The following is a 10,857-nucleotide window of genomic DNA, read 5'->3' on the forward strand; positions in this document are numbered from 1 at the left end:
CTGTATATTGTACATGATATATACAGCGATTGTATATATGCTATACATATACAGTGGTTGTACACTGTATATTATATACATTGTAAGATATTGTCTGTATATTGCATGTTCAGTATACAGTGAATGTGTATTATATGTTCTACATATACAATGGTTGTATATTATATATTGTAAGATAGTGGCTGTATATTGTATAATATATACACAGTGACTGCAATATATGCTATACATGTAGAATGGTTGTATACTGTATTCTATATATTGTAAGACAGTGGTTATATATTGTATATTATATATACAGTGACTGTATATAATATGCTACACATATACAATGGCTGACATTGCTTTATAATATGATATTGTGTATGAATGTACACCGTGTATACTGTCATGAAATTTTTAGAAATTGCATGGCGAATTCTGGCACTTGTAGTTTTACATTAATACAATGAAACCCATCCCGGTCCCATTGTCATGTATGATGTCAGGGTCATTATGATAAATATGGGGAGGGGTCACAGTTGAGCAGCAGGTAGTGTGACCATTGAGTGTCCTCCCTGTCATCACCTCTTGAAGTGTCTGTCTGTATCCAGGGGTCAGCAGCACCTTATGTAAACGTGCACCCCCTCCCCCTTAGAATCAGCTCAGTGTTAATTAGAAGCAGGGGAAAGGAGAGAGGGGAGGGGGCTTGTCTGCCGTGTCCATGGGTGGTCTGCAGTCTGATAAACACAGGCCCCTCACAGAGCTGCAGTCTGCACCTATAGACATACACTGGGGCTCAAGTTACTCTTAACTCCTCTACAGTCTACTACTCCACTTAAACAATTAGCTGCTGCACAGAAAGGGTCCTCTGTGAGACCCCCACCCCACCCTCCAAGAAAGCACCCCCTCCCCATACACACACACCTCCCAATCCAATACACAAGTCAATCAGAAGTTGTAGAGGAAAGGAGGAAAGGATACATTGAATTGTTGATCAAATAAACGAAAATGTCAATGCAACATACTTTATTTTTGTGTAGATGGATGGATGGATGGATGGATGGATGGATGGATGGATGGATAGAGAGAGAGAGAGAGAGAGAGAGAGAGAGAGAGAGAGAGATAGAACGAGAAAGAGATGAGACAGATAAATTACATAGATATGTATGAGGTCCATATATATTGGATGGATGGATGGATGGATGGATAGATGATAGATAGATGGATAGATAGATAGATAGATAGATAGATAGATAGATAGATAGATATGAGAACGAGAAAGAGATGAGACAGATAAATTACATAGATATGTATGAGGTCCATATATATTGGATGGATGGATGGATGGATGGATGGATGGATAGATGATAGACAGATAGATAGATAGATAGATAGATAGATAGATAGATAGATAGATAGATAGATAGATATGAGAACGAGAAAGAGATGAGACAGATAAATTACATAGATAGGTATGAGGTACATAGATATTAGATGGATGTATGGATAGATAGATAGATAGATAGATAGATAGATAGATAGATAGATAGATAGATAGATAGATAGATAGATAGATAGATAATGAGTTACATATTGGAAAAATAAATATGAGTTATATATACTTTAAATAGATATATATATAAATATGAGTTGGAGTTTAGAGAGAGAGAGAGAGAGAGAGAGAGAGAGAGAGAGAGAGAGAGAGAGAGAGAGAGAGAATTATCCGTTCCTTCTTTTTGTTTCATTATACAGGTGCCAGACTGCTGATGTGCTCCAGGTAATCTATATTATCTGTACTAGGTGGATATAATGGACACATTCAGCACAACTTCTTCCTTATAGTTTTATACATTTGTGTTGCAGCTATATGATTCACATTTCTTACAATGTAATAGATGTAATATTATAATGTAGCCGCAATATATTCATCATTGCTGTTCTACAAGTTAATAATGTGTAAGTATAATGTGCTATAGAGGGGTCAGTGTATATTCTAATTCTCTATTTCATATTTCATATTCGGGGAAAATATCCAGTATCCGGTTCTGTACCAGAGTTAGTGGCCGTGCTATAATATATATATATATATATATATATATATATATATATATATATATATATATATATATATATCTTTCGCAATGTATAGTATAGCATAGCATAGTATAGTATAGTATACTGTAGTCTACATTCGGTTTAGTCCCAGTATCCAGTACATGGCTCTGAGTAATAGTTAGTCCTAGTATTCGGTATAATGAAAAGGATTAGTGCTGGTATGATTCTCTATATTGGGGTCAGTGTACAGTATAACTATGTAAATATCCAGTATAATGTTGTATATAGGTATCGGCATTATATAAGGATGAATGACAATATGAAGAACAGCAGCAATGCAGTGATCAGTATATAAGATTCAGCCCAGTGCTCTGTGTCCGGCATAGTGATAAGGGTTAGTGTTAGCATCATGCTATGTACAGCTATAGTGATAAAGATAAATGTTACTCTATAGAGGATCCACGACTAGTTTTAGCTACAAATACTGATACAAAATACTGACCAAAAATATATAATTTTATATCATAGCAGGAAGTCTAAGTCTATTTCCGTGAATATATGTGTAATCCAGAGTCACCTCAGGAGATAATAATTTTGAAAGGAAAATATTGGTAAAGAGATATAGATATGTAGATAGTACGAACGGGGAGAAGGGATGTATACATATAACATATATATATATATATATATATATATATATATATATATATATATATATTAGAATACAGAACATACGCTGCATATTTCATACCTAAACATGTTCTGTGCTATTTGTTAGGTTACATATTGTACATGTTATATTTTACATACATGCTCTTTGTTATCTATTGAATGTTCATGTCACTTACCATCTACATCTACTTATCCATCTTCTATATGATATACTATACATTTATATATTATACATCTTCTACATTGCATTAATACATATGCTGTTCTGTTGTGTTTATTAAATATATGGTTTATGTTAAATATTGTACTTATTGGATGATAGGGTTATAGACTGTACTTTATCTACTATGTTATATGATGTTATACATCATGTTTTATATTCCAGCTCATACTGGTTGTATCTCGCATGCTATATGCGTGTTGTGCAGTTTATTATACATATTTTATGTTCTGTGTTTATATGTTCGGCACAACAATATACTCATATTTTATATTATTCCAACAATCAGGTTAAACCAACACGACCATGTGCCTGTCTCCTCTGCGGGCGGAAAGGGTTAATAATAAATGTCACATTTTATTTGCCACATCCAGAAATGGAAGAATATTTTTATTCGTTAGAAATCCTCCAGTCTTTAAATTCATTTTTTTAGTGTAAGATGGGATCAGATTAGCAATGATCACACAGATATACACAGAAGTTTTTCTCTGTAGACAGAACCCCTGATACCCCCACCCCCCTATAGACTGCAGGTGAGTCTGGCGCCCTACAGACTGTCCTCCCCAGGAGTGAACTTCACAGGCAGAATTGGATTATCACCCAGGACAGAGGTGACCTGATGTCCCCATTTCACAGCCACTTGAGCTGCGCCCAGGGGACACCGTCAGTAAGTAGGTGCCAGTGCACCGAGGACTTACCCTGAGGACAGCTCTGGCCTGGCACCTCCTGGGCATTGTGCACACCTTTCGGCTGATGGCTGTAGCAGAAGCCGCGCTCAGAGCTCATTTGCAGCAGCAGAGAAGCTTCTGAGGACTCGGCCGGGGCTGCGGTTTTTTTTTTATTCACAGAACCTGTTTACATTGAGTTGTATAAACTTCCTGCCATGTTCTCTGTATCTAGAAATCTCCCGCACAAGCCGCGTCCACCTTCCTCAGCCCCAGTGTCCCCACATCTTCTCTTATTACTTCCATCTATACATTTGCTGCATTTTCTGCCTTTTTCTGCCAAGTCCTGGGAGCCACAAGTATGTTCTAATATCCGCTGCACAGTGGCAAGGAGACCGTCAGCAGGCAGGGGGACTTACAATATCATATAGGGATGAATTCAATGTCTGTGTTATAACTTCTATCCTTCTACTTTATGATCGCTGGGACTTGTAGTTCCACAGGATGTGGAATAAACAGCAGACTGGAAATACTGAATAACTGTCCAGCCTGGACTCCTATAATGTTAGAATGGGGGGAGGAGGGGGGTTTCTTGAGTCCTATACTAGGGGTCACCTTATAGTGGTCTTGTCTATAGGGGTGATCTATGGGTGGACAGAATGGAGATGAGTTCTTATAACGTGAGATAAATAATGATTTAGAGAGAGTTGGGCTGTTGTTCCTTTAAGTGACCCCCAGTTACCGGGGGAGGAGAGAGGAGGGGGCTTAGTGGGCGGGGAGACCCTTCTTCTGTGAAGAGCCGACAGAGTCTGATGACAAGAGATAAGTAAAGGCGATCACTCTGTAGGGCAATGAGAAGCAGAAACGCACTGCAGACGCACACACACAGCAAGAGGGGCAGAGAAGTGTAAGCAGGACAGCAGAGCCGCAGACCCCCGACCACAACAGCACGGCGGGACGCTTACTTTGGGAATAACCTCCTTCCTGTTCCAACTTTACCCACAAATCCAGAGCCCCACTGTGGAGGAGAACAGAGTAGAGAATCAGCTGGATCTAGAAGAAGGCTGGACAGACCCTGGAAGTAGTCTCCATCCTGCTCCAAGATCAGGACAAGCTGCAGCCCCCACCCCTTGTGTCAGAGCCCTCTCTTCACATTCTGGTAACTGGCAACCTAACAACTATGACTGCAGAGATCCAGCAGCCCCCAGCCCAGACTCCTGCACAGAGCAGCCCCATGTCGGCAGCCCCAGAAAAGCACAGTGGGCAAACATCTGTCATGGAGTCGGCATCCTGCGCCACCAAAACCAAGAAGACCAACGCTGGCATCAGGAGGCCGGAGAAGCCCCCCTACTCATACATAGCCCTGATAGTCATGGCAATCCAGAGCTCGCCCACCAAGCGGCTGACCCTCAGTGAGATCTACCAGTTCCTCCAGAGCCGCTTCCCCTTCTTCAGGGGGTCCTACCAGGGCTGGAAGAATTCTGTCAGACACAATCTGTCCCTCAATGAATGCTTCATCAAACTGCCCAAAGGTCTTGGCAGACCCGGGAAAGGACATTACTGGACCATTGACCCGGCCAGTGAGTTCATGTTTGAGGAAGGGTCATTTAGGAGGAGGCCCAGAGGCTTCAGAAGAAAATGCCAAGCTCTTAAGCCCATGTATAGCATGATGAACGGTCTGGGCTTCAACCACATTCCAGATACATACAGCTTCCAGGGATCTGGTGGGACTATCTCCTGCCCACCCAACAGTCTGTCGCTAGACAGTGGCATAGGGATGATGAATGGTCATTTGCCCAGTAACGTGGATGGGATGGGGTTAAGCGGACACCCACATCTGGCTGCCAATGGGGGTCATTCTTATATGGGCAGCTGTACTGGGTCCACAGGGGGTGACTATCCCCACCATGACTCTGGCTCTCCTCTCCTGGGAGGGGGAGCAGTAATGGAACCTCACTCTGTGTACACAAGTCCTGCATCAGCCTGGGCACCAACCTCTACTGCCCTCTCTGGAGGTGCCCCCTATATTAAGCAACAGCCCCTGTCACCCTGCAACTCTGCTAACAATCCCCTGTCCTCCAGCCTCTCCTCACACTCCCTGGAACAGCCATACCTGCATCAGAACAGCCACAACACAGCATCAGACTTACAAGGTAAGAGACCCCTGCCACTATTATATTATATATAGGATTCTCACTATAACCTTATGGAGTAGAAATCCTAAAGGGAAGACTTGGAGTCATTTCTGATTAAGTTCTCATTGGAAGGACATTATAGGATTGAATATATGTAGTAGTTCTGATCTCTTATGGAGGGGGACATCTATGTAGTTTGGAGAAAATAAAGGGAAATGGGGGGGGGGGTGTCTGTGAATCTCCACATATGGGACATGGCAGCAGTTAGTGTGGAGACATTGGGTAATTACTGCTCCTGAGGGTACAGCTTGTGTCTGAGGCCCTGGGCTCTGTGCCCCTATGGAGGGGACGTGTCAAATGCCTGAAGTCACATTGTCCCCATAGACTACTATCCCTCTGTAGTGTGAAGTCTCAGGACAGCAGGAGGTTCCTATGGAACAAATAGAAATGGTATAAAAACATAAAAAAATAGACTAGAGTTAAATCTGTTATGATTATTATCAATGACAATATAATAGGAACTAATGGCTGGCAATAATAATAGGAACTAATGTCCGGCAATCTGATGCAATATCAAGTCTAACATTATTACCTAGCCCTTAGATATTCTGATGTTACCAGCATAAGAACAAAACCCTTATAAATACAAGTATTATATTGTAGAGCCCTGAAAAATCTACAGGTGTCAAAGGGAGGATATGAGGAAGATGATGGCTGTGATCACTGCTGTCTCCATCTTTATTCGTCTCTGTATTACATGGATCATTCTATTATTACATGACAGCTGATATCATTGTGGCAAATGAGTGACTTGGATGAGAAATGTCTGCACTGATATTCATAGGTAGAAGCAATGTGTAATAATAGTATAATAATAATAATAATAGTAATAGTAATAATAATAATAATAATAATAATAATAACAACATATAATACACAAATAAACAGCGGAAATAATAATATCGATGATGATAATAATAACATATAACACTCAGATAAATAGAGGAAATAATAATATTTATGATGATGATGATAATAATAATGACAACATATAATCCGCAGATAAATAGCGGAAATAATAATAATAATAATAATAATAATAATAATAATAATATTCCACTTCTAATTATTATGACGTTTAGATTATATTGTGACATAATATCAGTCCATTTTCTTTGCCTTTTGTATGACAGTTTCCTTTAAAGATGAAATGCAATGATTTAGTGTTTTTTGTTTGTGGAGGGGGCCAGTAATTAGGATGGTTCTGAGAAGTCTCCTTCTTGTGTCTCCTTACAGGTGTCCCCAGGTACCACTCCCAATCCCCCAGCATGAACGACAGGAAAGAGTTTGTCTTCTCTTTTAATGCCATGGCGTCGTCTATGCATGGAGGCAGCGGCTCCTACTACCACCAGCAGGTCAGCTACCAAGACATCAAGCCGTGTGTCATGTAAGGACCCCCAGACCACTGACCACCCCCAGACCTAAGGATCTGCAGCTTGGTCTGACTGCAGTGTATGGACTCCTGTAAGCTCAGATGAGTGGGGACCCCCTCCCCTCCACCGCTGTCACCCCTCCAGCCATTCATTGATTCTTTCCATTTACTCTGTGAAGCAAAGACTTATTGTAATGGTTTCACTGGAGAGTGAAGATCAATGTATTGTGAAGGTGACAGAAGAACAGACACCTGAGATCAGCTCCATCCAGACCCAATGACTACACTCCTGGTAATGTATCTCATCCCTCCACTGTCACCTGGTCACTCAGCACACTGTCCTGTCATCCTGCTGGTTGCAGGGGTGGACACAGGCCCAGATCCGCCATTTGCAGACTTTATGGCACTTTTGATGTTCCTATATATTTATTGATCTTGTATCCGGTAGAAGAGGCGCCTCCTGCAGTTATTATCAGTATTTTATGGTCTTTTCTTGGCAATATTTGCCGTGTTAAGGTTTTTATGTTTGGTCACTGTAAATCCAGAAAAATCTATGTTCGGTTTATATATATGAAGGAGTCTTACAAACGTCTCTTTGTATTTGGGATTGAAGTTCTCCATTTTATTTTTCTCTGCACTGTAAAAAAATATCATTTTTTTGTGTCTGTAAATTAAAAAAAAGGAAAAAAATCCAAATAAAATTTTTATGCTATTTGTTAATTTTCAGAGAAATGTTCCTTCTTTCATAGGGCAATAGATGATTCTTCTTTCCTGTGTCAATGTCAGGATAGGAATCTACTCATTCAGATATGGATTATACAATAATACTCGAGTAATCAAGAGAATATTAGGCAGAATATATTAGTATAATTATTATTATAGATGATAATAATAATAATAATAATTATTATTATTATTATTATTAGTAGTAGTAGTAGTATCATAATACGTGTGCTAGATACATGAAATAAGTTGGGGGGGGCATATCTATTTTTAGGGCTGAGAGAATAATCAAAACCAATTATTTATTTCTATCAATGAGGGAGAACGGAGGATGTAATGTAATAAATATAATGTATGCATATATGTGTTATACGTTACCTAAGGATTATATATATATATATATATATATATATATATATATATATATATATATATGCAATTTTAACAGTTTAGTTGCTGTTATTATAAATACTGCTAGATATAACAAATACTAATAGTTAGGAGACTGATATTATTACATGATGTGTATGCGGGGTTGTATAATATTACTGTTAATACTGTTTCTATAATTATAGCAGTTTATTTGTAATAGTTAATATGGCTTTAATGACAGCCAGGTAGATAAAGGTTTGCGGATGGCTCTAGTATTATTACTATTATACATACATGTGCCTATTGTACAAGTGGGGGGTTCCAGACCTGATGTGATATTATATACAGGTTATTACTAGCAGTCTGCACATCACTGCTTGCGCTTAGGGCGCAGCAGGACAAGGATGGAGGGCTGTGGAGGGGGTCGTGGAGTCACTTGAGACTAGTTTGTGGTTAGAGGTAATATGGGTTAAGAGGGGATCATATATACATAGGGGCCTCTATATATCATACAGACAGGGCAGCAGGCAAGGCTAGGGTCTACGGAAAGGCGCAGGAAAAACGCAAGACTATTCTATGAGCAGTTGGGCGGTGGAGTCTCCTTCAGATGTAGCGTTTCCCCAGCATTACAGGAGGAAAAGCAGCGAAAGCTGAGGAGACCCGGCCTATAAGATGTCGATCTGTCGCTAGCTCCGAGATTTATTATTTCATAATGCAGTTACTTCATGTTAATAACATCCTAATTTTATACTACTAATACTACTACTACTAATAATAATAATATGAATGGTCAGGCGGTATATCTTCTATGAGGGTTAAAGGGAGATGGAGTTACAATAAAGGAAAAGATGGAGAAAATAAACTGTAGAGATCGAAAGCTCAAAGGAACAATAACAGCCCAGCTGCAGAGCAAAATAATAATAATACTAATAATAATTATTATTATTACTATCGATAATAATAATAATAATAACAACTTTTAGTTTCAATCACTAGGAGATTCAGATTCACACGATAAAAGAATCTGCAACAAATATTTTTTAGAAAATTACAAAACTGCTAATAAAATGTGAAGCTATAATAAATGACACCCTGGGCTATGCAGGTCATATTTATTCGCCTCTATGCTATGTAGGTCGTATTTATCAAGTGTTTGCACCTATTGTGAAGGCTTTTCTGTTGGGGACAGTGGATGTGATGTATCTGCAGTAATATGTTACAATGTAGTTAGGAAATGCACCTTTAAAAATTTGGGGCATCTGCCCTCCAGTACATCGGTAGCATTAAAAAAAAATGTCTGAAATATCTGACAGCAGTGGAATCATAATTTCCACGATAGGAATTATGCACAAAATTTCTGACACAATTCTGCTTATTTTAGTAAATATGGTGCTCTGAATACACAGGCATTAAACTGATTTAAAAAAAAAGGCACCAAAAATTGTGCAAATGATAAATGACCTCCATTGAGCGACATGTCTCTAAGGTGAATGGGTCTGGGGGTAGTTACTAAAATAAAACTTATTCTGATCATTTAAATACAACATAACTAAAGAAGAAGAAGAATTAACATTACTATTATTATTATTATTATTATTATTATTATTATTATTAATAATTATAATATTTGTAATGGGTTTGTCTGTGGTAGTAACATATAAATTGTACTCCATTCGTCCATGATTCTTTCTTTCTAGACAAGTAAATATGTTCCTGGTTATTCACAGAAATGATATTAGAGGCAAGAAGAAAACTACAGTATTTCTATTCCACGTGAGAGATCCCTTCCATCATGTCTATAATATAATATCCTTCCTGACGAGACTCTGGATATTAGCTGATGCTGGTACAGTCATCCCCAGTGCCTTCTTGTTGTCACTATATATTTATTTGTTGTACATTTAATATAGGTCTATTATACAATGATGGGTTGCCTTGTATTAGTTTATGGATTTGTTACACATGATACAATGTGACATACTTTGGATTATTCTGCAGGATCCCATAGACACATACAGATTTGTCACTGTATCTTTTCCTTTCTGTAATTGCTGACAACACAAAGCAAACATGAGTGTAACCAGATATAACCCACTGGATCACTGGCAGATCTTCTTATTTAATATGCACTTAAAGGGCTCATTACATGTATCACTGCACACATGCCGCCATTTTGTAATGCACATTCTGGTGAACATCAGACAAGTTCCATTTACTGATCTGATAACCAGTTGTTATTATTAATAGTCCATTTGGATGATCAGAGTCAAAGCCAGAAGTGGATTCAAGAGCAAAGGAAGATATAAAGAAAGTACTTAAAAATTGCAAGAATAACCGAAATGTTATGGATCACAGTTTATTTTGATGGTCAATGTAGACATTCATCTTTGGTCTGTGGAAAAAAATGGAAATATGCTTTATTATGGTCCATTCTGCAAACCAAAGATGCTCATTCAAGTCCATGAGTCTGTGAAAGTTACAGATAAAATACAGGTGCCATCCATGTGCTGTCTGTGGACCACAGAACCAAAAAATGGAAAAGATGGAATTTTTACTGTGAAAAAAAAGTTAAATGCGCTTACACAAATATGAAAAACAGTT

General features: G+C 38.6%; 1 protein-coding gene across 1 annotated transcript; it reads left to right on the forward strand.

The window, feature by feature from the left end:
• The first annotated feature begins 4,774 nt into the window (after positions 1 to 4,774).
• FOXF1 (forkhead box F1) lies at positions 4,775 to 7,202 on the forward strand. Its single transcript, XM_075280634.1, has 2 exons — positions 4,775 to 5,747; positions 7,026 to 7,202. Exons 1-2 carry the CDS (start codon positions 4,775 to 4,777, stop codon positions 7,178 to 7,180), a joined length of 1,128 nt encoding a protein of 375 aa, XP_075136735.1. The 3' UTR covers positions 7,181 to 7,202.
• Positions 7,203 to 10,857: the final 3,655 nt, after the last annotated feature.

The sequence above is a fragment of the Leptodactylus fuscus genome, chromosome 7 (genome assembly GCF_031893055.1).
Source record: "Leptodactylus fuscus isolate aLepFus1 chromosome 7, aLepFus1.hap2, whole genome shotgun sequence".
Lineage (NCBI taxonomy): Eukaryota > Metazoa > Chordata > Amphibia > Anura > Leptodactylidae > Leptodactylus > Leptodactylus fuscus.

Bases quoted from the DNA above. Each gene is read 5' to 3' on its own strand.
- FOXF1 (XM_075280634.1), top strand. From the start codon at position 4,775: ATGACTGCAGAGATCCAGCAGCCCCCAGCCCAGACTCCTGCACAGAGC. The intron at 5,748-7,025 runs GTAAGAGACCCC...GTCTCCTTACAG, and splicing joins CACAGCATCAGACTTACAAG to GTGTCCCCAGGTACCACTCC.